The sequence below is a fragment of the Lagenorhynchus albirostris genome, chromosome 1 (assembly GCF_949774975.1).
Source record: "Lagenorhynchus albirostris chromosome 1, mLagAlb1.1, whole genome shotgun sequence".
NCBI lineage: Eukaryota > Metazoa > Chordata > Mammalia > Artiodactyla > Delphinidae > Lagenorhynchus > Lagenorhynchus albirostris.
The window spans coordinates 148,846,190-148,874,029 of record NC_083095.1 but is presented as its reverse complement, the minus strand read 5'-3'; the positions used below and the strand labels follow the sequence as shown (position 1 = coordinate 148,874,029).

The 27,840-nt window shown below is 57.8% G+C and overlaps 1 protein-coding gene across 5 annotated transcripts in view; it reads right to left on the bottom strand.

The window, feature by feature from the left end:
• Positions 1-169: 169 nt before the first annotated feature.
• Positions 170-27,840, bottom strand: part of RGMA (repulsive guidance molecule BMP co-receptor a) — a 44,366-nt gene continuing 16,695 nt past the window's right edge. The window contains exons 1-4 of one of the 5 annotated variants that reach the window (XM_060156006.1): positions 26,207-26,225; positions 25,327-25,442; positions 10,039-10,556; positions 170-2,565 (exon numbers count right to left, since the gene is read on the bottom strand). In XM_060156006.1, the coding sequence (XP_060011989.1) occupies positions 1,849-2,565; positions 10,039-10,556; positions 25,327-25,408 (1,317 nt within the window). In that variant the 5' untranslated portion in view covers positions 25,409-25,442; positions 26,207-26,225 and the 3' untranslated portion in view covers positions 170-1,848. Of the gene's footprint in view, positions 2,566-10,038; positions 10,557-15,183; positions 15,455-25,326; positions 25,443-26,018; positions 26,066-26,206; positions 26,226-27,840 lie in introns of those variants that run through there. The other 4 variants (XM_060155993.1, XM_060155985.1, XM_060155999.1 and 1 more) reach the window with 4 other exon arrangements.

Here is a 27,840-nt window from a genome sequence, read left to right as displayed (position 1 = left end):
GCACTCACAACACTCAACTCGCACACACACACACAAGCGTGCGTGCGCTGCCCGCTCCCCTTTCCCTGGTAGATACACTGTAAGGGGGCAGCCACCACCAAAGTCAACCCTCCACCCCGAAAGGAACCAAAGTCCGTTCAGATAACAAACTCCAACACGTAGTCCAAAAGAAAGTAACAAAACAAAACAAAAATCCCAAACTTTACTTGCATTTAGCCATTAATAAATAATTTACAGTATGTACACGCGGTGACACTCCACACAGGTCGCAGACACGGGACACAGTGAGGGGCCCCCACTTCCAAGCAGAACGTGATCAAACACAACCAAAATAAAGTGCTTCACTTTTTACTTCCAACATAGGGACCATCTACAAACCAGCAGGGAGGGGCTGGGGCTGCGCCTCCCCCCCACCTGCCCGCCTAGCCCACGGCTTGGCAGAGAGAGGGAACCTCTCGGAGGGGGAGGCAGGGACCAGTCCGCAGCCTCCCGGGCCAGTGTATGAGAGGTCCCTGGGCAACAGCAGAGGGGCGGTCGGGGACAGTGGGGCCTGCGGGGCTTCTGGGAGGATCGCCCTCCGGGACACGGCCGCGCCTTTAGGAGTGGAGCCCAGCTCGGTGCTGGGCCCCGGGGTTCTCTGAAACAGCAGCAGAGGTGGGACTGGTTCGGGGCTCCTCGGATGGGCAGCTTGGCTGACGTGAGGTGGGAAAGTCTCCTGGCTGTGTGGCCACGGGGCTTAAGAGAAAGGCCTAGAAGGAGGAGATCCTGCCAGGGATGCTAAAGGCTGAGACACCTTCCAGGCCCTGCTCCTTTCCCCAGAATGCAGACCTGGGTGGACAGGGCAGGGAGCAAGGATCTGGGGGGCAGGTGAGGAGAAAGCAGAGGATCAGGGCAGGCCAGCTGGCCCCATCCGCTGAGTCTCCAGCCCGCACCCTGCGGCCTCAGTTCCCCTGCTCACCGCCTCTTGCCACCTGCCGGGGAGGAAGGAACAGAAATCAAGGGGGTGGCTCTCTGTTTAGACATTTAGAAGCAAAGACTCGACTTCCAAAGAACAGTGGGGACCGGGGGACAGGAGGATGGGCAGTGGGGGAAGGCGCCAGAGCAGGCATTGCTCAGAGCACGTGCCGACGACATGTGTCGTCCCCCACCTGCGGGGCCTGGTAACTGGGGCCTGAGCCTGTGCCCAGCCAGGGCGCACACGGTGGTCTCTCCTTGGCTCGCAGGGAGGCCACAGGCGGGAAGGCACCAGGAGGACACAACTTTTTGGCCGAAGGGTTACGTTAGTTTTCTAAAGATGCCAAGCAGCACCCCGGGGGTGTCCTGAAGCCCAAGAAGAAAGGATGCCCGGCCCAGGGGTCCAGCCTCGAGGCTACCTCCGCCCCCCGTCCTTGTGTGTGCGAGTGTGTACGAGTGTGTGTGCGTGGGGTGGGCGCAGGTGGCCCGGGATGCGCGTGCAGCAGTCAGCCGGGCCTGTTTCAGTGCATTGCAGGGGTGAGGGCAGGTCGACTCTGCCCACGCCCAGTGTCTCTGTTGGGGTGAGGGCTTAGGCCTGAGGGGCTCTGATTTGCACATTCACACGGCGGGGCGGGCGGAGAGGGGCAGCTCTCCCTCTGCACAGCTCTATGTCACAAACGTCACAGCACTGGTCACCACAACCTTGTCCCGGGCCCCGGGGGAGGGGAGGGGACGTCCCACGCCCCCAGCCCTTGCCAGCAGGCAGCCCAAGGCAGCGCGGAGGTGCGTGGCCGCCGGGGCTCCGGACCCCTGCAGGGACTGCGGGGCCACCGGGGGGCCACCACCGGCCCTCGTGCAGCCGCCAACCAGTTCGGTGACGCCTCGCTCTCGGTCCTAAGTGGCCTCCAGCAGCACAGGAAGCAGGCGCAGGAGTAGAAGGCTGCCGAGGAGGGGCCAGGGGGCCGGGGGCAGCCCTGCGGCGGCCGCCCGGCCCGGCGGCTCCCGAGTCCTCTCGTACAGGTGCAGCTTGTCCTTGTTGGAGTGGAGCATCTTGACGTCCTCCAGGGCGTAGTAGGCGGCCAGCGTGAAGTTCACGTCTCCTGTGGTGAGCAGGTCGAAGACGCAGGCCTGGTAGTAGAGGTCCTCCACGGGCAGCTTCTCCTTGCACTTGGCCACGGCCGTCTCGTATGGGAAGGTGTCGGGGGCTGAGGGGGCGGGGCTGGCGGCTGGTAGCCCGTGGGCGCCGGGGCTCTCTGCGCCGGCTCGGAAGGCCTGGAAGTCGATCTGCTGGTTGAGTGGGCAGCCCCTCAGGCAGAGGTAGAGGCCCTGGCTGTCCCGGTCTTCCACGGCATTGACTACCTCTTCGGGCATGCGGACCGCGAAAGTCAGGTAGCCACCCACCTGGCGGACCACGATGGTGGTGCCGATGTACTTGGCCTGGATCTCCACGTGCTGGCCCGACACCTTCTCGGTGATCTTCAGGCTGTTGGCCCCGTGCTTGTCGCCGCCGTTCTTGGAGCCGTCGGCGAAGGCGGCAGGGAGCTCGTCCATCTCGGCCTGGTACACCTTCTGGTCCACGCACTCCTGGAAGTTCTTGAAGATGATGGTGAGCTGTGGGGCAAGGGGGCAAAGAGAGGGGGTGAGGCAGTACCGGGAACTGTGGAGGGGACAAGGCCCAGCCCCAGACTTACAATGCTCTGGACTGAGCGGAGGGATGGCGAGAGCCCCCAGGATGTCCCAGACCGCCCCTTCCCCACTGTGGTCACTGTGCAGTGCCACCTGCCCTACACATTTAATATGTTTCTTTAAAACAATCTGCATTTTTGCTTAAAAATTTTTTTGACTTAGGGGACTTTATACTCCTCTCCTAAATAGAAAACCAGCTCATTTACTATATACAGAGAGGAAACATAACAAGAAAAGCATGGCTAATTAAAAATGAAAGGTCGTTACCCACTGTAGTAGGCTGAAGAATGGCCTCCGAGATATCAGGCGCTAATCCCTGGAACCTGTAAATGTTACCTTATATGACAAATGGGAGCTTGCAGTTGAGATTAGGTTAAGGATAAATTATCCTTAACTTATTAAGGATGAGACATTATCCTGGTGGGCCCTAAATGTAATCACATGTGTCCTCATAAGAGGGAGGCAGAAGAGAAGGCGGGGTTTCCATAGAGGCAGAGACCAGAGGGTTGTGGCCACAAGTTGAAGGATGCTGGCCACCAGCAGAGGCCTGGAAGAAGCAACGAACAGACTCTCCCCTGAAGCCTCCAGAGGGATCAGTCCTGCTGACACCTTGATGCTAGCCCCTTAAGACTCATTTCAGACTTTCGCCTTCAGAGGTATGAGAATAAATTTCTATTTGTTTGAATCACTTAGTTTGTGGTACTTGTTACAGCAGCAATAGGAAACGAATATGGACCACAACCAAAGGACCATAAGCCACAGGCCGAACATAACAGCAGGTGGAAGAGACTGATGTTCAAAGAACGAACGAGCAGGCAAAATCCATGCAGGCAGGCAGGCAGAGGTCAGCAGAGGCCACCGCAGCAGGGCTGCCCTGCGGGGTCTCCCACCAGGCCTTGGCAGTAGCAGGAGGAAGAGGGAGGGGAGGGAGGTGCCAGTCAGCAAAAGGGAGACGGGGGCTCCAGATTAACGGGCAGCCCGGGCCAGGGGAGCAGCGAGGCACATTTCTGCTGGAGCCTGCAGCCGGGGTGAGGGGCTGCGCTGAGCTACTGGAGAAGCAGAGGGCTAAGCGGCTCCATCAGTAACCGTCCTCCTGCAAACCACAGACTTGCTGCATTTATTACTCTGGGCCTGTGCGGCGCTGCAGGGAAGGTGACATTACCTCGGATTTATAGACAAGGAAATTCGGGTTCAGAAAGTAAAGTGACTTGCCCAAGGTCACACAGCCAGCAAGAGGCAGAGCTGGGATTAGGCTCTTGGTTTCCAGTCCCTGGGCATTTTTGGCCAAAAAGTCATAGGGTGGGAGGCCTGGGAGAAGGACAAGAGACCAACAGTCCGGGGAGTGATGTGTTTCCCCTGTCACCCTGGGTGAGACGTCTGGCTGTTCTTTCCTCCGTAACCCTAACCAGGAAGATGGGGTGGAGACAGGAGTGAAACTGGGAAACTCGCCCCTGCCCTGTTCCTGCTGGACTCTCAGCCTGAAGCCAGGAAAGGAGGTGGGGCGATGGGGGCAAGATGGTGCCCAGGCATCTTGGGACCTCCCGCTAAAAGCACCCCCCTCCGGCCCGGCCCCAACCTCTTCACGGCCCCCAGCCACCATTCCCAGGCCCTGTCCCCTCATCCCTGCCACCAAGCCTGGAGAAGAAGGGCCTCACCAGCTGGGGTACCACACCTCCCTATAACGTCTGTAGGCCGAAGGGGCTCTAGCAAAGGGCGGGGGGCTGCTGACGACATGTATGGTCGGCCGTGGCTGAATTCTCTGCCTGGGCACTCCAGGGGGACGTGGCAGTTGAGGGGCATGAAGATGGCCTGGACAGCTCTCGAGGTTAAGGGCAATGCAGCAAAGCACTAGGCGAATTTCTGGCCGAACAGTGGGTGTATGACAAAGGCGAGGCCCCAGACTTGCTAGAAACCAAAGAGGAAACCCAAAGCAGCTCCGATGGGGAAGGGAAGGCGGGGAGAGCTGCCACAGGACCTCAGCTCAGGCAGGAGGGTCAGGGAGAGGCCGGCCAAGACAGGCGGAGGGGGAGGTGCCGGTGGGGCATGGGCCAGGGAGTGTCTGGCTGCAGTTCCGGGGTGGCTGGGGACATAGCCAGGAGGGGGAAGCCGGCAGGGAGTGGCCTTGGCTGGGGGCCCCAGGAGCAGGTGCTGAGACACCTAAGGACTGGAGAGGGGCAGCCTAGGGGCTGCAGAAAGTTCTAGGCTGAGCAAACCCACAAAGTAGCAAGAGCTGGGCTGGAGGTGTCGCCGGCTCTGTTTCACGGCTGCTCTGCGCGTCCCCTCACGCCAGTATAAAGCTCAGGGGCGACCAGGCAGGGAGTGTACGAGGGGCCCTCAGAGGGAACGCAGAGAAGACCCCAGCCCTTCTCACCCCGTTCCTGAGAGATGTAAGGATGAGAGGAAGTCTGAGAGGGGCAGGCCACAGTATGACTTTGGGGAACTCCAGGGCACCTGGGCCTTGCTGGGTCCCTTCCTCCGTCAGAAACATTAAAAACTACATTCGTGGCGGAGATTGGGATTGACATATACACGCTACTATATATAAAACAGATGACTAATAAGGACCTACTGTGTAGCACAGGGAACTCAATACTCTGTAACGACCTATATGGAAAAAGAATCCAAAAAAGAGTGGCTATATGTATAACTGCCTCACTTTGCTGTACACCTGAACCTAACACAACATTGCAAATCAACTATAGGCCAGCAAAACTCTTTTAAAAGAAAGACGCTGCATTTTGGGACTGCATTGGCGTAAAGATTAATAGTCTAGGTTGGATCATGTTGGCTTTTTCCTTCTGACTTTAAAAGGAAGGAAAGCCTTCTCGTGGCCCTAGAAGTCTTGGGGCCAAGGCACCGCGCCTGTGGGGCCTGACGGGTGTGCAGGGGGCACTCTGCGCGGTCTTCATGGGACACGAGGAGGGGCTGGTGCTCTGAGGTCGAGAGCCGGAGGCCCCGCCAGAGGCCACAGCGGGCTACAGCGGGAGGCCCGCGTGCACAGCTCCCTGAGCCCGGGGCTCTGCTTCCCCGTCTCCTCCCTGGAGGTCACAGGCTGGTCCCGGGACGAGGCTCTTCTGCTTCGCTGTGGGATGTCCAAGGTGGCTGCAGCCCCTCCATCCTGCCCGTAGCCCCACGCATCATCGAACCCCACGAAACTGCCGCTCCTTCACTGCCCAGACCTACGAACGTGGCGACTTCACAGGGATCCACCTCCTGCTGCTTCCTGTCTCCATCCTAGGCTCCTGCCCTGATGAGGCCGCCCGCCTGCCTGCTTGCCTGCGGGGGGCCGGGAGGTGGGCCAGCCGGGGTGGTCTGGGCAGTGGGTGGTCCTGCCATGGGGGGAGGGGTGTGCAATGAGGGGCTCTGGTGTCCCTGCCTGGTGTGCAGGGCCACACAGACACTGGGGGCGGGGGAGTAGGGGGGTGGCGTTCCCAGTGCCATCGGCCTCCCTGGAACAGGAAAGGCTGGTTTCGCTCTAACCGCCATCTCTTGCGGAGACAGTCTCCTGGAAGGCTGACAGGCTGCTTGACTCTTCCTGGCACCGGTGCCAGGGACTCAACCACAAGGAACAGCATGAAGGGGGCCTGTCGAAAGCCAGGCGGCTCACTGCCCACACAGCCGCAGGCGTGGCTGCCGCTCCCGCCTCGGCTGCCCCCCTTCCCCGAGGGGCTCGCGCCCTCCCCACTGCTGGGCACAGGGCAGAGCCCGAGTGTCATCAGAACTATTCGTGGAGCGCCAACTGTGTGCCAGGCCTGGGGCTGGGGGCTGTGTCCACATGAGGGGAGGAAACAGCCCAAGACCCCTGTCCTCACGGTGCTCACACTGCGGGGGTGGAAGGTGATGTCACAGACTAAGCGGATGAAGGATGCCGTGTGATGGAATGGAAGTGCAACGGGGAACATGCGAGGGGGCCGCCGTGGGGGGAGGCACCGAGATCCGAGCTCCTCTCCTCCCTGAGGCTCAACACGGGGTGCCCCCAGCGCAGCCAGAAAGAGGAAGACAGAGCAGGGGGCGGGCATGGGAGGCAGTCCCACGGGAACAGGAAGTTGAAAGGTCAGCTTGGGCTGGAAACACTAGATCTCGACCCTCCACAAGAACAGAGGGCTAGGCAGGGTTGGACAGTGAGAATACCGTGCTCCTGGGCAAGGCACCACGGCTGAGGGGATGGGAAATCACAAAAGCCCAGGTTCCACCACCTCGGGGATAAGAGCCCACACTCTGCCTGGCTCTGCTGCTGCCCCTCCCGTCCTGTCCTTCGGGGGCAAGCTCAGGGCAAGGGCAGGCAGGAGGCCTTCTCCGGTGCTCTGTGCAGAGCCAGTGCCCCGCCCCAAGACCCTCAGCATCCTGCTGCCCCACCCAGCGCCCATCACCAGCATCCTGTGGCTATCTCTGTGCTCCACTATTAGCCTGGGAGCTGCTGAGACGGAGGCGTCGCCGAGCACAGAGGCTGGTACAGAAGAGCTGTTTGGTCCATGTTTTCTGAATCAGCGAAGGAACACACACACCTGAGTAATGGAGGCCCAAGAGAACAGGCAGAGGCAGGCCGAGGGCACTGGGGAACCAGCCACCCATGTCTCTCACCCGGGTACCATGAGACCCCAGTCGGCCCTGAGGCCTGAAGCTGGCTTGGCCACAGACGCGGACTCACTGCCCGGCCTCCAGCAGAGCCTTGTGCTGCCTCCTGGCCGATGGGGAGATAAGAGAAGGCTGCTAAAACTCTTCACCTGCTGGGAAGATCAAGGTGGCCCTAGGTCACCGCGGAAATGGGTTGGCTTGATCAAGGGGCTCTGCTGCAGAGCCCCAGACCCTTCTGGAAGCTTCATGCTGGGACAGGAAGGGAGGCACTCCCGTGCCTACTTGGGCAGTTCTGCTGGCCAGTGCCCAGCAGTGAGCCTGAAACAGAGTGAGCATTTGAAAAATGTGGGCTAAGTGAATGAATGGAATACAAGAACAAATGAACGAATAAGCCGTTTGGTTTGTGGACGGCCTCGCTGAGCTCAGGGTCCCACTGTGTGCCAATAGAAAGCTGAGGGTGGTATCCAGGGGTCCTAAGCCCAGGCACCTCACCCCGGCCTGCAGGACCCACTAGTATGTGACCCAAAGGCTCCTTCTCTAGCTTTCACCCCCAGTCAAAGGGGCCAGCAAGCCCCCCTTGCTGGTCACTAACCACAACTCCTCCCAGGTCTGTTGTCACATCTGACGCTCACACCACCCTTGTCAGGAGGGGTAGGCCTCCTGAGGTCCACAGCCCCCTCACGCCCTCAGACCTCCTGTGTGCCCCCCTGCCAGCTGGGGACAGGGAGGCGGGGTCCCCCTTGCACAGTGTGTTTGCTGCTGAATTTGGAAGCCGCGGCCTCAGGCTCCAGACATTCATTTATCTTGGCTCTAGGGAGGGAGGCGGGTAGGTGAAGGCGGTCGCTGCACAGAAGGCGGCCGGCACCTTGATTCAGGCCCCCCCTTAGTCTGTGGAGGGCTGAGAGGGGGGAGGGGGAGGAGGGAGCCCTGGCCGCAATTTGCTGCCCACTGGGCTTCATGGCCTGCTGCCAAAGGCCTGTAAGAGCATCCATGGGGCTAAGGCCTGCTTGTTTCCTACCCAGCAGCTGGTCCCAGGAAGAGACCCCTGTGGGCATGCAAGGGCCACCGGAGCAGAGGGAGGTGGCAGGAATTTTCCTGGCTGCCAGGTCACCTCAGTGTCCTCCTCTGGGGCATGGAGGGACGAGAAGGAACAGAAACGCCCTTGTGGGCCAGCCTGGCACTACCCCACACACTGCCTTGCAACGTGCTCTTCCTGGGAAAACAGACCCGCTGCCAAACCGGAAACTCCAGGGGCTCTGGTGGCCCAGGCCCCGGGGAGGTAGAGTTGTCCCCACGGCCTGGACTCTAATCGTCCACCAGCCTCCTGGACCTGAGACCACGTTCTCCGGCCGAGTCTGAATGTGAGGTCACGGGAGACCCTCCTGGAAAAATGCGAGGGAGAATCTGGAGTGGACAGGAATGTCCCATTGCCTGGGCCACGGGCCACGTCATGGCCGCCTCTGGCTGTGGCTCTGTGAGTAGGACTTGAGTCCTGCCACCCAGACACTGAAGCCTCCTTGGGTCAGAAGATGACTGGCTCTCGGTGGCCTCCGGGGCTCCAGATGGGAACCTCCTCTCCTGGCAGTGAGAACACGCTGGGCTCTGGAGTCCCCTGGCTCCGGTGAAATCCCAGCTTGGTTCCCAGCCGAATGCACTTTGGGTGGGGAGGCCACTTTCCCTCTTAGAGCCTCAGGTTCCGGAGCTGCCCTGGACAGACGGGCTGCATGGGTGGCCCTGGGCGTGCTCAGTGGGCTGATGCCCTGTCCTCACTTGTTCCATCTTCCCTGTGCCCAGACACCACGGCCCTCTCTGCTCTGAGGCTGCAGCCTTCCTGTGTCGGTGTGGGACAGAGACAAAGGGCAGGATGGTACCCTGCAGCCCCGACTGGCACCAGCAGCATCCAGCAGCCGTGGCCTCCAACCGGCGTCCTCAACGCCCTCCATGCCCCAGAATCACTGGGGGTTTTAAAAAAAGAACACATCTGACCCCCACCCAGAGATGTGGTGTCAGAGCGGCCTGGGGGGTCCAGAACCATTATCTTCTAAAATCCGCTCGGTTCGTAAATGTACAGCCACAATGAGAACCCCTGGGCAGGACCGTCACCTCCAGGAGGCTGTTGGGTCCGCTTGTCTGGGGCGGGGTTTGACTCCCACTGGACAGTAAGCTCCGCGATGATAACGACAGAAACATACCTGCATATCGGCTCCCCTTTATTGGGATTTGACTCTGGAGTTCTACGAAAATATAGTTTGGGGCAAGAAAAGACTGTCCCAGAAGTTTGAAACTGAATGCTCTGGGAGTGTTTTTAAACTTTCTGGACCATTAACCCTAGTAAGAAATCCATCTTACTTACAGCTAGACCCAATGTGCACGCACATGAACAGACGCACACAACAAAATCTAAGTTTCCTAAACGTTTACTCTTGCACTGGGAAAGCATTCACAAACTGCCTTAATATAGGCTAGGTTTGGCTATCCTGTTCTACCCTGCGCCCCGCAACCCAGACCCACCCCCAAACTATGCCTGTGTGCTAGCTTCTGACGCCAGAAGGCTGATTTCAAAGACTCCTAGTGGACGGTGTACAGCAGCAGTTTGAGAAACACCGCACTCTGGGCAAAGGGCAGAGGTGGCTCCAGGGTAGTTCACCTGACGACAAAGAACGTGCAGGACATTCCTTCCTAAGTAATTTGCTCAGTTACCGACGAGAGGAACAGGGCGGGTCAGGGGGCGTCTGGGTCGGGGGGAGGAAAGTCCGGGCCCTCCTGACGGCAGGGCCTGGTGCCGTGACCCGCCTCACCACCCCCGGCCCCCCTCCCCCGTACCTTGCTGGTGGCGGTGGCGGCTGAGCCAGGCAGCACCGGTGTGTTGGTGACCTGCACGTTTAGGTAATTATTGTCGATGAGCGGCCAGGCGCCCTGCACCTTGCAGGTCTGGAAACGGTCTGTGAAAGTCCGGAGGTGCGGGTCCCCGAAGAGGCCGCAGTGCGTGTAGTTGGGGGCGGCCGCGCGATTGTGGAAGCTCTTCTCGTAGTGGCAGATCTCGGGGCTGTCCGAGCGTTCCTGGCTGTCCCCCGGTGGCGGCGGCAGCGTGCGTAGGTGCGGCTGCGACGTGGGGCCATCCTTGGAGCAGTTGTGCTGGCTCATGAGGTCCTCGATGCCATGGACGGCAGAGTGGTAGGCCAGGTCCCCCCGGCAGGTGCGGGCTGTGCGCCGCGTGCACAGGGCGTAGGTGCGCAGCGCCGCGCAGAACTCGGGGGCGTCGTCCGGGGCCGGCGCGTGGCTGCCCGCCGTGGCGCTCCAGAACTCAGAGTTGCACTTGAGGATCTTGCACGAGGAGGTGGCTGCGGATAGAGGAAGGGAGGCGCTGTCACGTTGGGAGTGGTGAGCCCAGGCCTCCTCCACCCCCGTGGGCCAGGGCTGCGGGACACGTGCAAGGGACAAAGGACGCCTCATCTCAGGCGTTGGAAGAGTTCCTGCAGGCGCGGAACCTGCCTTTCCCACTTTCCCGATTCTTCTGCGCAGCCGTAATGACCCTGAGTAGCTAGGCCTGCGGACTTGCAGGCTGAAAGGCCTGGCAGAGGACTACCGGCGCCCCCCCCCCCCCCCGCAAGCTCTCCGCCCACCCTTGGGCCTTTGGCGTCTGTTGACACTTTCACAACTACCGCCAAGAATTTTGGCACAGCAAAAGAAATCTGGCAGGGAATTAAGCCCCACTATTCAGTATGTGTTCTGATCTCTGCCACTGTGTGACCTTGTACAAATCACTTAACTTCTCTGTGCCTCATTTTACTTATCTAGAAAATGGGGTAATATAGTATCCACCCTATGAGGTTGCTGAAAGTGTTAAAGGACTTATCCCGGCACCGGGCACAGAGCAGAAGCTCAATGAATGTTGGCTAGTGTAATCATTATATTAGCCCTGGTCACAGAGGGCCTGGTTCTGTCCCTTCGTCTGCAGATGAAAGGCAGCTTCCCTCTTGGTCTCCGGAGCTCCACCCCCCATTATTCTGCTCAGGAGAGCAAGCTGGGAGGCAACTGAGTGGCAACCTTGGATCGGCTCTAATTCATGCTTTTTTTTTTTTTTTAAGGTCACTTTAAGCGTTGAGACCTTAGTGATAATTAGCTACAGATAATTATCATGCCTGAGAACTGTGACCTCAACACACCTGCATCTTGTACCTAGACACATGGAATCTGCCCTTTCCCGGCCTCCTGGATTCCTCTGCACGGCCCATAGTGACCAGAAGTGGCAGCAGGAGGGACGTTTCTAAACAGGCTTCCAGGTGCAAAGGGGCCAGCAGACCAGCTGCGAGCTGCAGCTTTTGGTGTCTCAGCCCAATCAACAGAGGGGAAGGAGGCGCTTGCTCCAGCCACTCCTGGCTCGGCCACTCATCTGGCTCTTAACCTTGGAAAAGTCAGTCTACTTCTCTGTTACTGGCTTTTTACCTAAAAAATCAAGTTGTGCCTGAAAGCAGGGACAGAAGTATATGAGGGCAACCTAGCAAAAGAACCATCCAGGCAGCTGCCCTGTGTGGCCCTGGTCTGTGCTGCCAGGCCCCGTACCTGGATGCCTGGGCCACCGAGCTCAGGGAGCTCTCCCACCTCTGCAGGTGCGGGCGCTGTTCTCCTGGAGCTGGTGTGACTTGCCCCAAGTATATCTGGTAAACACGGTGCTTGTCCTAAAATTCAGGCTTTTCCCCTAACTTGACCTGTATTTGTCACACCTCTGGTAAACAAGGTCATTTCAGGAGGTATCTGGGTGAGCATTTTTCTTTTCACTTGAGAAGTCACATATTTAAATATGTATTAGGAAAAATAAAACAGATTTGATAGAAGAGCTACAGATTTCCCATTTTAAGTGGAAGCAGCATGCTGACCTAGAGAAGCAGATCTGGTAAACGATAGGGGGTGACCGCTGTGAAGAGGTGCCCGTCCGGGGAGACCCCCTGTGTGGTCGCCCTCCCAGAGCCATGTTCCTGGCCCAGGTCTCCTTTGAAAGGCGGCTAGAAGATTCTCCGGCCCCGTCATCTTCATGATTTCCCAACCTGTAGAAGATGCCCAAGGGCCCAACATCCCTGTGGCAAATGCTACTGTGCCCTGAGTGGGAGACGGTAAAGGGGGCCTCGAGGTGGGGGTGTGCGTGGAAAGGATGCCGTGGAGAACGAGCAGTGTGGAGGAACACAGGTCAGGGGAACTGGCCGCTGCAGCTGCCAACCCTCCACCTCTGGTCTGCGGCCTCCCCGTAATGCCCACTCCGGTAGCCTCGGTGATTACAGGCGAGCTGACCTGCCATTCTGCTTCCTCAGAATTCTGGAGGTAGGCATCTCAGAGGAAACTACCCCAAAGGGACTCAGGCCTCATGCTGAGTGGCAGCTACCTTGGCACTGCCCACTGGCCCACCAGCCCTGGGTCCCCCTCTGGCCTTCACCTTGCCCAAAGGACAGAAAAGACAGTGCCCGACCCTTTACAGCCAGACCACTGCAGCACACGCAGGGCTGTGCTGGCCTCAGCTCTCCACCAGAGCCAAGCTGGGGCGGCACAGACTGAAGTCCCAGCTAACTGACTCTGTTCCAGGCTCAGTGGCCTGGGCCCTGCAGGTCTCACCTCATTCAGGGCCCCGGGCAGCCTCACAGGTGGGCACTACAGCATCCCCGCCTCCCAGAGAGCAGAGCCAGGCTCAGCGAGACTGACTGAGGTTCCACTGTGAGGAGGAAGCAGGATGTGAATCCAGCCCCTCAGACCCGAGAGCCCAGGCCCTTGGCAATGCCAGGACCTCGGACAACCTTGGTGCTTTCATGATTGCCTCCACCGGCCGCTGGGTGGTTCAAAGGCACACTCCGCCACAGGTGGGCTACAGCCTCTCCCTGAGGACCCCTCCCGCGACGCTGAGAGACTGCCACCCGCCAGGAGGCCCATGGTCCACACGCTCCGCGGCGTTGCCTCCACAGACTGGTTTCCAGTGCCTGTTTCTCAGGGTGCAGCCAGGGGTGGGCAGGGGCTTGAAGGCTGGGGTCGGGACGCTGCCCAGGGCAGGGCCAACCTGCACACAGCGTGGGACGCGTTGGGGGCGTCCCATTCCCGACCCCCGTCATGCGTGGCTCTATTCCCCCCAAACGGGCGACAGGGGGTCTGCTGTCTGCACAGCCTTGACACCTGGGCTCAGAGCAGTGTCTCAGCTAAAGAGCTCTCTGGTGTGTCTGGAATGCATGACCGAAATCCCACTCCGGTGCCCTCAGAGAGAGTCCCCGAAGTGCCCTGGGGTCATCGAGTGGATCTGTTCAGAGCCGCGCTCCTCGAACGGGCCCACCAACCACCGGGCTCTGCCTCCGCCGGGCCCAGTGGGCCTGAGGTCTGCACCGCTGTCAGGTGCTCTGGGGGTCATTTTCTCTTCAACAGCCCGTCACAGAGGGGCCAAGTTGCCCGTCACCCCCCCTGGCTCCCCCGCAGGTCTGGAATGTGTGAACGGGGCATCTTCTCGGGGGGTGGGGGGCGGGGGGGCTGCAGGCAGAGAGGGAAGTGAGGAGACCGGCCTCCCGAGGAGCAAGCCCAGCTGCGACCCAGCTGCCAACACTGAGCAGCCCGGGGCACTCAGGCTGTCAGCGCTCGGAGACAAGGCCTTTCATCTCTCTGTTCACCGTGGCTCCGCCCCTTGCTCCCCCCGCCCCCTCCTGAGCCACAGGTAGCAACCGGCCACCCCCGAGGGCGCATGGCAGCTCCGCCCACCACCCGCAGGCGGCGACAGGGGTTGCTCTCCCGCTGCCCTCGCACCCAGGGCCTCCCTCCAGCCTCCATCCCAGCGGGGCGGTGGCGGTAGAGGGGCTGAGCTTGAAGTCCTGCCAATCCCATTTCTCAACCCTCTGGAGAACATTCTCGATGCGGTCGTCCAGGGCTGGGCCAAAAGTGGGGAAGTCTGAAGGCGACGCTGGTCGCGTGGGATGGCGGGCAGAGTGTGCGCCGGAGGGAGGGTGTCTGGCCCAAAGTCCCACTCTGTCCCCTACGAGTAGTTGTGGGAATTGGACCTGACCTCAGTTTCCTTAGCTGTGAAGTGGAGGTAACACCCACCTCAGAAGCTGCTGAGGATTGAGATGTACTTGGCATGCCTGGGACCCAGTGGGCACTCAACAAATAAGGTCCCCGACAAAGGTCTCAGAGGGGGACAGATACAACCCTCCTGTGAGGTCGGAGGTTAAGTCACCAGGCAGGGGACGGAAGGGCATTGGATGGGAGCCAGCCCCTCCCTCTGCCTCTTCCCTAGCGAATCCCAGGGACTGCTCCCAGCCCTCTACCCTCCTCCTCGGGTTAGGGCCCTGGCTGGCGCTCCGACTGCCCTTCTGCCTTGATTCAGATCAGCTGGGTCTGGCCAGCTCTTCCTGCCCACTGCCCACTCACACCCAAAGGCCCAGCCCCAAAGCCCACCTGGATCAGTCCAGGACCATGATGCCTGGGCCCACATTTCCCTGATGTCCTGGGTTTCCCCAGCTGTCCCGAACCCTTGGGCCTTGCACATCTTCCTAAGGGTCTAAGAGGAACCCCAGGCGCTCCCATCATAAGGGAGAAGCTTCAGATCAGGGTGGGGGAATGGTGTATAAGAGGCCACTGAGAGTAACGAGAGCTGGGACCAGAATTGGGGGATATCCCCTCTGCCCTCTCTCCAGGTGGTAACGCAGCTCTCCCAGGCCCGTCTGCCATCATTTCCTGGGGGCCTTAGGGAAGGGTGCCGGGGATGCCAGGGCTGGACAGTCCCCACGGGTGGCGAGCCAAGGGGCCCTAACCCCCATGGAGTCATCCTGCCGCCCTGTGTTCCACTCCAGTAAATCATAGACTGAAGGCTCCCCAACCCAGGTCAGGGACCTGAATGTAACCTGGCCCAGCATCAAAAGGAAAAGCTCTGGACTGTGGCGTCACCTGCCAAAGAGACCCCAGAGGGGCTGATTTTTATGTGCTGTATCTTAAAAAAAAAAGACAGACCTGAATTCCAGGCAGTAAACCTTGGGCTTTTCTGATGTGAGTGTTCAAGGAAGAAGGGAAGGAGAGGAAAGTCCGAGTGTTTGAAACATCTTACTGCAACTCGTATGAGTGGGAAGAGGTAGCAAGCTTTTCTGAGCGCGGCTTCCTTGGTGCTTTCAGTGCGACAGAAGGCGGCCTGCTGCCCTGTTCCTGCCTGGCGCCTGCAGACGGCCACCTCGCCACGGTGCCACGGCAGCCCATGTGCGCACGGCCAGGTGATTAAAGTTCTCCTGAGCTCCTATTTCCATCTCAGACGCTGCGTCCTCAGGCACCGGGGGCTCTCAAAGGGCCCCTCCTGACCCTTGGTACCTGGAGCTCCACCTCAGACACCCAGGAAAATGCAAAGACCCTTGCACAGACTTCATGCTCCTCGGAAGCCTATTAGGCACGTTTGGATTTGACTCAAGTCTCTTGAGACGTAGAACTTCTGGGAAGTTCCCTAGCTACTAGGGAACAAACAGAAGAGAATGCAGAGGCTGCAAAGACAGTGGCCAGCCAGACTCACCCCCAGGAATCCCGATTCCCTCCGGCGCCCCGTGATGCCGGACACTTGGCTCGAAAGGTGGGGTGCAGGCTGGGACCCTGGGCAACCACTGGACTCGCTCGCTCCCAACTTGTGCGGTTAGGGCCAGGCCTCCCACGTCTCTGTGCAATTGACTTTGTTAAGATCACTTTATCTAATGATCACTTGGCGACCAAACTCCATGTGGGCTTCCCGAGGCGCACCATGGAATTTTAGAACCTGGGGCCTGAGGGATGCCACAGGTCACCAGTTTGTACCTCCAGCCAGCCCCCATGGCAGGAAATCTGCCTGCAGCATCCCTGCCCGGTGGGCGTCCGGCTTCCACTGCCATTGGGACTATGCTGGGCAGGGCTGGCCCCTCCTGCTCTGGACAGCTCCAGCTGTGGACCCACAACTGCCCCCCAGGGAGATCCGTGGGGCTTTGGCCCTTCTCTAGAGCCACAGAGAAAAGGCTCAAATGTAACCCTGCAAATACTGGAGATGGCCCCTTGGCTTCCCTGTGTCACCTTCTTTGGTCTCACCCTCTGGCCACTCCTCTCTGTGGGGCTCACTGAACTGTCAACCATCGACGCCCCAGCTAGGGTGCCACCTCCTCCCTGAAAATCCCGAGAATCCTCTGACTCCCACACTCTACGCTCAAAGCATCTGTGCTCCGGCACCCCACATCTGTAACCTTTCACTTCTGCAGGAGGTGGGCTCCAGACTGCCTTCTTCATGGTCTGAGACGCAGCAGAGAGAAATCACAGCCACACACGGCTTGTCTGACTTAATTCTCTTCCTTTAAATAGCAACCCAGCTCCTCTCCGAGCAGAAAGACGGGGGAGGGGGTGGGCAGCAGCAGCCAGGAGCTGGAAGCTGCAGCTGTACCAACCCAGGCAGGATGAAAATATTTATGCACCAGCGCGGCATTAGCCGCTTTCAGAGACCTCCTTTGAACTGTTAATCAAGCCCAATCTTTCAGAATAATAGCCTGATTATTACCGGCTTGTTTGCATAACAAAGAAGCCCAATAAAACTTATTTTGCTGAGCGCCACGGGGTGTGAAGGCTCGGCCCTGAGAAAGGAGTCTTAGGAATGCAGGAGCCGTTCCTCAGCCCGAACCCAGGAATAAAGACAATGCAATTTGCCACCAAGAAAAGCCCAATAGACCAATAAATTACCCTCGTGCAAAGGGATTAGATCAGGTTTCAGTTGCCGGGTCGGAGGGGTGGGGTGAGCCGGGAGACAGAAAAACCTGCCTCTTCTTAAAGGAGTATACGGCTCGTTTGAAGGCAAGCCCCACAGTCACATGGGTTTTGCCTCCGTGGTTCGCAGGGTCCCTGCCTGGATTCATGGACTTGCTGAAGGTTCTGGACCCCACGAGGTGTCCGGCACGGTGCTTCCTGCCATTCCTCGAACAAGCCCCAGTTGGTTTCTGTGCTCAGGTGGAGTCAGCTACACAGACCCCCGGGATGCAGGGAAGAAGACACGGTTCATTTGAACACAGACTTAAGGATGGAGGCGTAGAGGGGATCAGGGAAGCAGCCTTTCCACCAGGTCCTGAAGGGCAGTGGGATTTGACAGGTGATGCAGGGCAGAGGTCCAGAAGCCCAAGTGGCTCCGGAACTGCTGGGACTGGCCGGAGGTGAAATGCCGGATGGTTGAGCGTGTGGCCGCAAGTTTGGGGCCAGGCACGGAAGCCCCGAGTGAAAGCCGGCGATGAAGCAAATGTCGTTCAGCTTCAAACTGCTTTTCTCCACTCTGTGTGGGGCTGGGATGCAGCAAACCCCGTTTCCCCGTTCACCCAGCTCCCTGTTAGATTGCACCGCCGGGGAGCACTAGACGAGGCCCAGCCAGGTTAACCTCAGCACCACCACCCAGCCCTGGCCCTTCTTCCCCTCCAGCCGCTGCTCCAAAGTAGCCAGACCAGCCAGGTAGCGGCCCTCCTCCGAGCCCTGGGCCCCCAAGGTCCTCTTCCCTTTGTGCCTCCAGCCCCAGGAGTGGAAGTCGCTTCCTGCAACTCTGTGTGTGCCTCCGTGGTCCCTTGTGGCCTCTTCCGTCCTCCCACGCCCATCTAGACACAATCCCCTGTATCAGGTTCCCTCTGTGGCAATACCCCACGTGGTTTCTGTTTTCCTGACTGGACCCCGATACGCCAGCCTAAGGATTTCAGACCAGATCCCGCTGACCGTGGGGAGCCCGCTGGATAACCTTCAGTAAGTACCTGGCATGATGAGAACACTATTTTAGGAAGTGGCATAACATTAAGAGGCGATGGCTTTTAATTAGGACAGAAGCAGGCAGAGCAGAGGGAGGGCAGCTTCAAAGAGAATTCACTGCACAGCCTCTGTGGAAGGAGCAGCACAGAAGCCTGAGACGCCCCCTGTCCTCACTGCCCACCTGTCCCAGGCAGCGCCGATGCTGGGGCTCGCCTCTTAGCAACGAGTTGGGATGTGGGTCCCAAAAGAGGTGGGAAATGTGCTTGCGCCCCGTGGGAGACCCAGGCTGGGCACCAGCAGCAGAAGCAGTGGACAGCTCTCCACCCTCTCCTGTCCCTTAGCACCGAGGCTGGGAGGGGACAGCGGATGGATCTAGCGCCAGAATTTGGCAAGCTCTGGCCGGGCCAGTGTTCTGGAGTCTCTCTGCTTGAGAGATGCCTGTGGCTGCCGGGTTTGTGTCGCTCCATCCAGGTGTCTGGCGTCAGATACCGAGAGGAACACACCCAGGTGAGGGACTGGATTTTTCACCAGGTGCAGCCGACCCTACCTTACTTCACCCACAGGCAGCCAGAAGCGGTCAGCTTTCCTCAGAGGCATTCCTCCCAGTTCAGCCTAAGAACGTTCCAAGGAACTGACCTAGCCGGTGACTCCAAAGCGTCTCTCGCCCCTTGAGAGCACTGGGACTTTTCTCAGCGGCTTCCTATAGGGACCTGCCTACCCGAGAAGAAAGCCCGGGGCAGGAGGAAGCTTCTCAGAGAATCTGCATTGGCTTAGGGAGTGGAGGAGGGGAGATGGGGGAGCAGCGGTTAACTCACTGCTAAGTGTGGGCACAGGTGGCCGAGTGCCACTCACCAAGCTGAGGCAGGAGGCGCTGCCCCCTCGTCACGCCCAGCCAGGCTGCTCTGTCCCAGCCTCCACACGTGCCAAGTCGCTGCAAGAAACCAGGCCGAGTGCCAAGGAAAAGGGCACACCCACCGGGGCCACACGGAGCCAGATCAACAGCCACAGCTGAGAGGACGTTAGAAAGCACATGTGCTCACCCTCGGGCCCAAGGCCACAAGCAGCCCTGCAGTCAGGCAGCTACGGGCTCCTCTGGGTTAGAAGGGCCCATGGCGGGCAGGGGCCAGGCACAGGATTCCATGCCCAGACCACCCTGCCTTAGGGCAGAGAACTAAGCGACTCTGGGTTCCACGAGAAGGATGGTAGGGGCAAAGACATCACTTTTCAGGTATAAATGAAGCTTGTAGGCGAGCAGTTGGGCTTCCTACTTGGAGGCATAACCCCTTTTCCTGAGTCTAGGACTGGCTCTAGAGGTGACAGTTTTCCATTCCGGTTCTGCCTCTAGTAACCCTGGGCTCATCTGCTTGGTTGCTCCGGGTCAAAATTCATTTGAAGTGGCTTTTCTCCCCCACTTCCATCTGCAGGCAGGCCTTCCTCCACCTTCCTCATGCACTGGGAAGGCACATGCCTGGCTGGTGCACACACGAGTGTGAGTCCGTGTTCATGGAACATTCCTCAGCATGGGGAACTATAATGGGCTCCTTTCTGCAGGGACTTGGGCGCAGAGGGATCACTTCAATAGGCGTCTCGGTATTCTGACTGCCCAGGTGAAGTAGTGAGTGAAATGAATAAATAAGCAAAACCCAAAAGACACAAATCTGACTTGGGAAAATTTGCACCATGACAGCTCTGCCAAAGTTGTTTTCCCAACCTACGGCTGGGTGGCATGTGCTTTGGAATGCTAAGCCAGGGATAGATAGGGAGCAGAGAGGGCCTTTGGGAAGCGGCAACAATGTGAGATCCATGGAAGAGCGTGGTCACTCTTCATTCTGCTGTCTAATTATATCTCCAAAGTTTCTTATTCTTTTCCCCCCACCTTAAAGCCTCATACGCTACATAGCTCCAAGTGTAAAATGCTACATAGCACGTTTAACGAGTGTTTACCCAAAACCTGGTATACGGAAAAGGGCAGGGGTCTGGGCTCTACTCCTGGCTCTGCCACTAAGTTGTGCGATGTCAGGCAACCTCTCTGACCCTCTGGTTCCTCATCGATACAGAGGGAATGATGCTCACAGGGGAGGGGTGACCATCTCATGAGGTGACGTATTTCAAGTATTTAGCAGAGTGCCTGGTATATGTGGCTGCTCAATAAACGGAAGAGCTTTAAAAACTGTTGTTCTTCAAATGATCATATTTTGGAGAAAACAATATGAAGGTATTCTGTCTTGAAGGTTATTCATGAATGTCAATTAGTGATGGTAGTCTGTGGGAGATTGGAATTTGCGTTATTTTCATTTTCTTATTTATCCTTTTCGGTCTTTAGATTTAAAAATGAGTATTGTCTTTATAAGCAGAAACAGATTTTTTGAAAAAAAGATTGGGGTATCTGGACATCCCCCACCCCAACCCTGTGGTCTCTGCCTGTTGAGCAGAAAACAAACAGACACACAAAAAACCCAAGGGTCCTGTAGTTTCCAGGACTGTGCCGGGTGTGTTTGGGGCGCAGAGCAAAGAGAAGGGTATAAAGAAACAGGAAATGGGGTTCCTGCCCTTATGAACAGCTCCAGTGATTTAGAAGAGGACTAAAAACCCAAGACCCAGGAAGCAACAAGGTCAAGAGGAAGCACAGGCGTCAGCAGCCAAGGTGACAGGTACCCAGGTCACTGGAGGGACGGCACTGGACCCCAACAGATGGCACTGGCCTTGGGCTTTAATCTAGTGGGCATTCCCATTCCAAACTGGGCAGGGGCCTCAGCAAGGCCTGGGGGCTGCCCACTGTTAAGGTATGGTGGGTGGTGACAGAGTATGGGGAGACCTGGAGGGGCCTGGAGCCTGGGGACATGCCAGGCAATGAGGCCAGGGATGAGTGTGGGACCAGATGCCAGAGGGTCCTCCCTTCTGGATGCTCCAAAGAGGGCCACAGAGAGCTGTGAGTGCCTGAGCAGGAGTTTTAGAGCGATTCATTTGGCACCTTGGAGTGTGAGGGTGGGGCACCTGGGAGGCAGGTCCAAGCTCAGCTGCCTGCAGGTGACAACGGCAACAGGCAGGAAAGGGTGGAGGAAGGAGGCCCAGCTCCGGGTGAACGGACAGAAGGGAGAGGCCACTTCACACCCAGGACTTAACGGTTCTGGGCAGTGGGGTCTAACAGACACAGGCCAGGCACTAGTCCAGGGGACAGGAGGACAGTCTAGGAAGACCCACCATCCTGGTGTGCCCAGGACTCAGAGGGCTTCTAAAAACACGGGACTCTCAATTTTAAAACAGTGGAAAGTCCTGGGTCCACTGAGATGAGTTGGTTACCCTAGAAGAAACAGTGCCTTCAGTTTTAGGCAGGTTGAGTGTAGCCAGGCATTACAACGGCATGGTACCCCCAATCACTCAACCAAACATAAATTGGGGTTTTCTGCCCACTTCTGCTGAGGGCCTTGCACATTGCACCCGAGAGGGAAATTTTAGCAGGACCCATATGACCTCCAACATGTAAAGTGGTCCCCACGCAATCCTCTCACCTCCACAGAGACCCGGGACCCCAGTTCCCCATCTCATGGAGCAACCTTATCTGAGCCCATGGATCACCTCTCCCCAGTTCTCCTCTGGGCACTGGGGTGACTGCTAGCAATTCCTCCAACCTTGCAGAGGTTTCCCTTCTTAAACCAGAAGACCATAGATCCTCTCCTTACTCTCCAACTCATCCTCAGGGCCAAAGCGACCAAGCATCTGCAGGATTTTACATCCCGCCCTCCCTGGGAGCCAGGGCTGTGCCCTGCAGGCCCCTTGGTGTGGCACACACCAGCCTACTGGCTGACGCTGCTGCCATCCGGCTCTTGCAATGGGACTCATTTCAGTCTTTCCCTCTGGGACACAAAGTCCTACTGGAAGGACAAAAACACGGTAAGTGGGTTGACTTGCTTGTACGTTTTTGAATAGCAGCTCCGAGATAAATATTCTCATCTCTACAATGACACAGATGTACTTGGATACTGCAGAGGACTTGCGTCTCTGCAAGCCTTAGTTTCCCCACTGAGGACTAATCTTTCTAAAACAGCTGTGGTTTAAAAGGAAGGGGAAAGAGGAAAAAAGAAAGGCCCAGGGCAATGATTTTTAGAACAGTGGTCCTCCCACTTGAGGTGCATCGGAACCCTCTGGAAGGCCTGTTACAGTACAGACTGTGCATCCCACCCCCAGAACATCAGCTTCAGTAGGTTTCTAACAAGTTCCTGGGCCGGGGGGGAGGGAGGGGGTAGATGCTGCTGGCCCAAGGACCACATTTTGAGAACCACCATGCTGGAGTATAGCGTCCATATGTAGCCAATGGGAAACATGCCAGCATGTCTACAACACGTGACTTTGCCGGGTTCCTCTTAGAAATCTGTTTTATTAAGCCAGGGTGGTTTCAAAGTTTAAAAAAGTATCTATTAATTGTGTTTTGAAGCAGACGCTATTAGTGAAAGACTCTCCTAAGAAGGCTTTCTTGGCCTCCTGCCACCCCCCCCTCCCAGCTAGACCCCAGCAGTGGCCACTCTGTCCATCTGCTGAAGGCACAGCATGGTCCATGCAGACACCCTGAGAGCCCAAGGGACACCGAAGGGCCCCTGTCCTTCCACCAGGACTGAAGGCGGACGCCAACCTTGCTCCGATGAGGGCCCCGAATGCTGTCCCTGTGTCAGGACCACAGGAGGTGTGCCACGCACGCTGAGTACATGTAAACACTCTCAAAAGACACAAACCCTCTCAGTCTAGCGGAGGTTAAGGCATCTTTCTCCACATAACTATGTCCAATTTAATTTGCAGTCCTATGGGTTTACTCCTGGAAGCCATTCAAGTCGACTAGCACTGAACAAGCCTATGCTTTCACGAGGCTGCTCCAGCCAGATTCCACCTGTCTTTAGAGGGAGGGGCTGGTACACAGGGCCCCTGACTGTCTCCAGTGCTTTCTTTTTTTTTTTTTCCTCTAACGCCCACCCAGCTGCCCAGCAGACCTGCAGGTTCTCTGACTTGATCCCCAAGCAGCCCCTCTGGCGACAGTCCACCTCTTTGTGGTGGAAATGACCCATTTCATCTCTTAAGAAACCGTCTTCTTGACCCAGGTTTCTGGAGCACACACGTTTTCAGAGCCCCCAGTGTATTATTTCATGCGGGCATACTGGAAGCTCAGTTTTCAGCAAGGTGGGCAATTTTGACTAAATGCGGCTGTCAGGGCCTCAAATTAGAAGAAACATTAGCCAGTTGGCATGACAGTGCAACAGCTATCTGCTCTATCTGCCAGGTTTTAGTTACCGGCCTTGAAGCCAAAAAGAAATGGGCTTCTTGGAAACAAGTGATGGAATTCGGGTTATGAATTCTATAACCCACCAGCTCTCCTCAGACGATGGGGGAGACTTTTAAAATAAAGTTTTTAAGATGGAGAAATGAAAACAGCAAAACTCCACCACCCAGCCCTGACAGCTCCCTCCTACCTCTGAGTACTTCCTGCCAGCCCTTCCCTTCCTCTCCCTCCAGCCCAAGAAGTTAACAAGTGCTGCCGCTTTAAGAGCGGGAAGGTGTTGTTTTAAGGGCTTCTAAGCCCCCCTTCTCAATTTCAGCTCCAAGCTGAGATCACATCCCCCATGGCAGCTAAGGGACAAAAGCCATTTATCAACCCATCTGATAAAACTTCCAATGGGCTGGATCTTTATCTGGACCAAACCGAGATGCACACACATTACAAACTTCTGCATCTCTAAAAGGGGGTTTTCTTCTTTTAAGAAGACGATCATTTCAAATTTTAGTTTCTTAGTTCTTGGGAAGGACCCAAATCAGCCTTTCAGCCAGAACCTTCTATAGGTGGGGAACCTACGTTTAAAAAAAAAAAAAAGGGAGGGAGAGTAGGACTCCCTGCTGCTTGACCCTCTATGGAGGTTGTAACATTCTGGGGCGAGGGTGCACGGGGTCTAAAGGCTCTTTAAGGCATTGACACCCCCCATTTTGTCTTTGGCCGGGGCATCCCCAATGGAATCCAGGGCTGCGAGCAGGTTGTGACTCTCCGGGGACGCCCTTGGGGCGCGCGGTGCCGGGTGGGTTTTGGGGGGCCCCGGAGCAGGGCTGGGGCGGGAAAGTAAACGGATTCCTCCTCCCTTACAGCTGCCTTGCATGTCCTCCCACCGGGAGCCCCAACTTACAGCCAGGCCGAGTCCGGACTGCCCAGTTCTGCCAGTTCCTGAAACCCAGCTGGCTGAGGAGCAAAACAAAACAACCCAATCCCGGTCTAACTCAAGTCCTTTCTTGCAGAGCTCGGTAGAGCGCTGCGGCTGCGGATCCGTTCCGCCTGCGGAGCGAAACAGGCTCTCATTTTTGCAAAAAAGACACCTCGGCATCCCGCAGCACAATGGAAACAGCCGGGAAATCTCGCCTTGCATCGCGGACCATTTGACCCGTGACGCTGGGTTTATTTGTATTTTTAGCAAGGGGAAAATGGGTACAAAGGGTTTAACTGGCATTTCGAGGCTGTGAGTAGCATATGGCAAAAATGGAATAAACTTTCTTGAAACATTAAAAAGAAAACAGACCCGGGATTTAAGTTTCGTGCCTTCCCCCTCCCCCTCCGAAAGGGGGGGGAAAAAAAAGTAAAGAAACTGGAGCGTTTGGGAAGGAACAAATGCTTCTCTGTGGAGTTGGTCTCCCTTCCCCCAACAAAAACAAGAGGTCCGGGCTCGGAGGAATTTGAAAGCAGCGATCTGCCAAAAACATTGTGAAAAACTATGGGGGATTCATTGGAAACAGATGGGCTTTTTCAGCTTTAATTCTGAAATTCTCTCCCTTTCTGACACAATAAAAACAAACAGGGGGCGACGCGGAATGTTATCAAACAGGAATAAGGGCCCTTCGAAGCCCAGTCCGTGGGCTTCCCCGCGTGGGCGAGCGCGGGGGGGAGGGACGGGGTCCCGCGGGAGGGGGCGGTCCGGGTCAGGCCTGGGACCTCAGGGGCGCCCCCAGCTCCACCCCTGGGCACCCGGCAGGTTTGCAAACTGCTGGGCGAGGAGCTGGAGAAAGTGCCCCCTGCTCCGAGTCCGTGCCTCCCATTCTCCCCCTTCTCGGGGGCCCCTAAGGGGCGCATCCCGGTACCCCCTTTTTCTCGGAAGTTGGGAGACGTCCCCGGCGCCTGCGACCTCCCCGCCTGGCTCTTTTTCATTATAGCCTGGGAGGGGTTCCCCCAGGTCCCCACTGCCGCATCCATCGCGCCTTCGGCGGGACGCGGGAGAAACAAAGACGCGTGGAAATGGGAGGCGGGGGGCCGGCGAACTTGAGCTCCGACTCGCCGACCTGTGGCCCGGCGCTGCGAGGAGACCCGGGGAGCGGGCCCCGCGCGCGCGGCCGGCTGTCCCCGGGCCGGGGGCTGTGCCTTACCTGCGGGGAAGCTGCAGAGAAGGAAGGCGAAGGTCGGCCAGAATCCCAGGGCTGAAGGTCCTGCCCCTCTCCCCATACCCATCCATCCAGCTCGGCCTGTTACCACTAGCCTCTCCCTGGAAGAAGAGTTCAGAAGAAAAGAAGAAAATAAATCACGCTGCGGAGAAAGGGCAGCCTCGCTCCGCCGGCGGGAGCAGCGAGCCGGGAGGCTCGGTCCATCTCGGCCGCGGGCGCCCGGCGCGCCCCCCCTCCCCGCGCGCCCCTCCCTCGCCATCCATCACCCAGTTCGCCTCCAATGTCGGCGCGGCCCCGCTGCCCCAGCCGCCTCGCGTTCCGCCCCCTCGCGCTCGGGTTTCAGCGCGGCCCGCTGGGGGCTGGGGGAGAAGAGCTGGGCGGGGACCGAGGCGGCCGGGCTGCGGCGCAGGCCGCGGGGACCTGGGGAACCCAGGGCTGGAGGACGGTGGGCGCGCCCCGGCTCCCCGAACCCCGCGGCTTTCCACGCAGAAAAGGCCCAAATGCCCCGGGACAGTCAAGGCCGGCAGAGAGCAAGGACGGCCGCGCCCCCTTCCCCCATCTTCCCTATACGTATCCAACCCAAGTAGAAACTGAGCTTGGAGAAAAACCCCGGGATCCCTTTACAACTAGACTGCTGTCCCGAAGACGCCACCGACACCCCGACTCATTGCTCTCACTCAGATGTGTCCCCAGTGCAGGAGGCTGAAAAATCCGCTTCCGAGTTGTCCGGGGTTGGGCGGGATGGCCCAATGGATGTCGGCCACTAAAGCACCTCGAGGCTCCCTCCCTACCTCACGCCCCTCCCTTGGCCCCGGGCCACCCACCCCGCCTGGGTTCGGCCACCTCCAGCATCCCCTCCAGGCACCTCGCTGCTGCCCCAGGACTCGTACTGGCCGCGCTCCGGAGTCGGGGGCCTGCGAGCCTGACGGAGGCGGCAGGGCAGCTGCCACCCCAGGAGGTGTGGATGCAGCGGGCCCCGCGGTGCGCAGGGCCTGGACGCTCGGCGCCGCCAGGGCAAGGCCACCAAGGCCGCTCTTGGGAGAGCATCAGGGTGGTGACTTCCTTTAACTTGGTCACTTATTTTTCCAGGAGCAAAATGTCTCCTCCCCAAGATTCCCTAGGCCCCGCAGCTCTCCTGCCGCTGCTGGGATATTTAAGACTGGCCACTTCCCCTGAGAAGCATCTTTTGGATGGAACACAAATACGCCAGAGCAAGTGTTTTTAGTCAAACCAATTGCTCCTTTGGCCCCCCTCACCTCACTTCCAAGCCAACTCATCTGGTTCTTTGGAAAAAATTCTGAGTTTTTATCCAATTTAGATGTTTCTTTTAAGCACTATGGCAGTCCTCACTTGCTGAAGGCCACAGAGGCTGCAGGGCTGCGTCTGCATTTAGGACTCTGCCTGCTGGGAGGGGAGTGAAGCTCTGAAGGAGAAAGCTTTGGGCTAGGGGAAGAGGACCCTAGGTCTGTAGATGGAACCCAAAGCAGTAGTACTTCTGAATCTGGCTTCTACAAAACAAGTACGAAAGGGGACTAACGCCTCAAGCACCGCACCATGGGGCAAAAACAAGCTGCTGTTTCCTTAAGGCAAAATGCTGTGATGGCTACTGCTGGCTTTACAATTTGGGGTGCCACCGTATTTCCCTCAAAAATGTGGGTCTCACGGGGCTTCCCTGGTGGCGCAGTAGTTGAGAGTCCGCCTGCTGATGCAGGGGACACGGGTTCGTGCCCTGGTCCGGGAAGATCGCACATGCCGCGGAGCGGCTGGGCCCGTGAGCCATGGCCGCTGAGCCTGCGCGTCCAGAGCCTGTGCTCCGCAACGGGAGAGGCCACGACAGTGAGAGGCCCGCGTACAGAAAAAAAAAAAAAAAAAAGGGTCTCAGTCCAACAGGCTCTGTCTAATTATCATTTCCCCAAACCGGGATTCATTTTAAGCCCCCGTTGGCAAAATGCTACAGGTTTGTCCAGTGAAAGGCCACCACCTCAAAATCCAGATCGCGGTTCGCGTTCCTCAGGCTTGGCCCATCCAGGAGCCAGATCCACCATTTATTCTCTAGAATCACAGGACAGCCCCGGCACACTGAGGCAGGCACAGAGCCAGACTGTACACAGGCACCTTTGAGGTCCACCAATGAACACCCTTTGCTAGATCCTGCCTTACACAAGTTAGTTCTAAAGCTTCTCGCTAATGAGAGAGAAAGGATCCATTAGCATTCCCAGCAGCCCCGACTGTAAATTCACCACCACCACAGCTGCAGCATCTCTGGGTCGTACAACGTGGCTTAGGATCCAGCAGAGAGGCTGTGCAGGCTTCAGAAGGCCTGGAAGCAGGCCCTCCCGGTGCTGTCCTTGCCCAAGAGTGTGGACCTTTGGCTGCAGCTTCTACACCTCAGTTTCTTTGTCTGTAAGGGGCAGGCTGATAATACTGTCACCCCAAGACTGCAACTGAATACAAGCATCCCTTGGAGATCTTGAGGGTTCCATTCCAGGCTACCGCAAT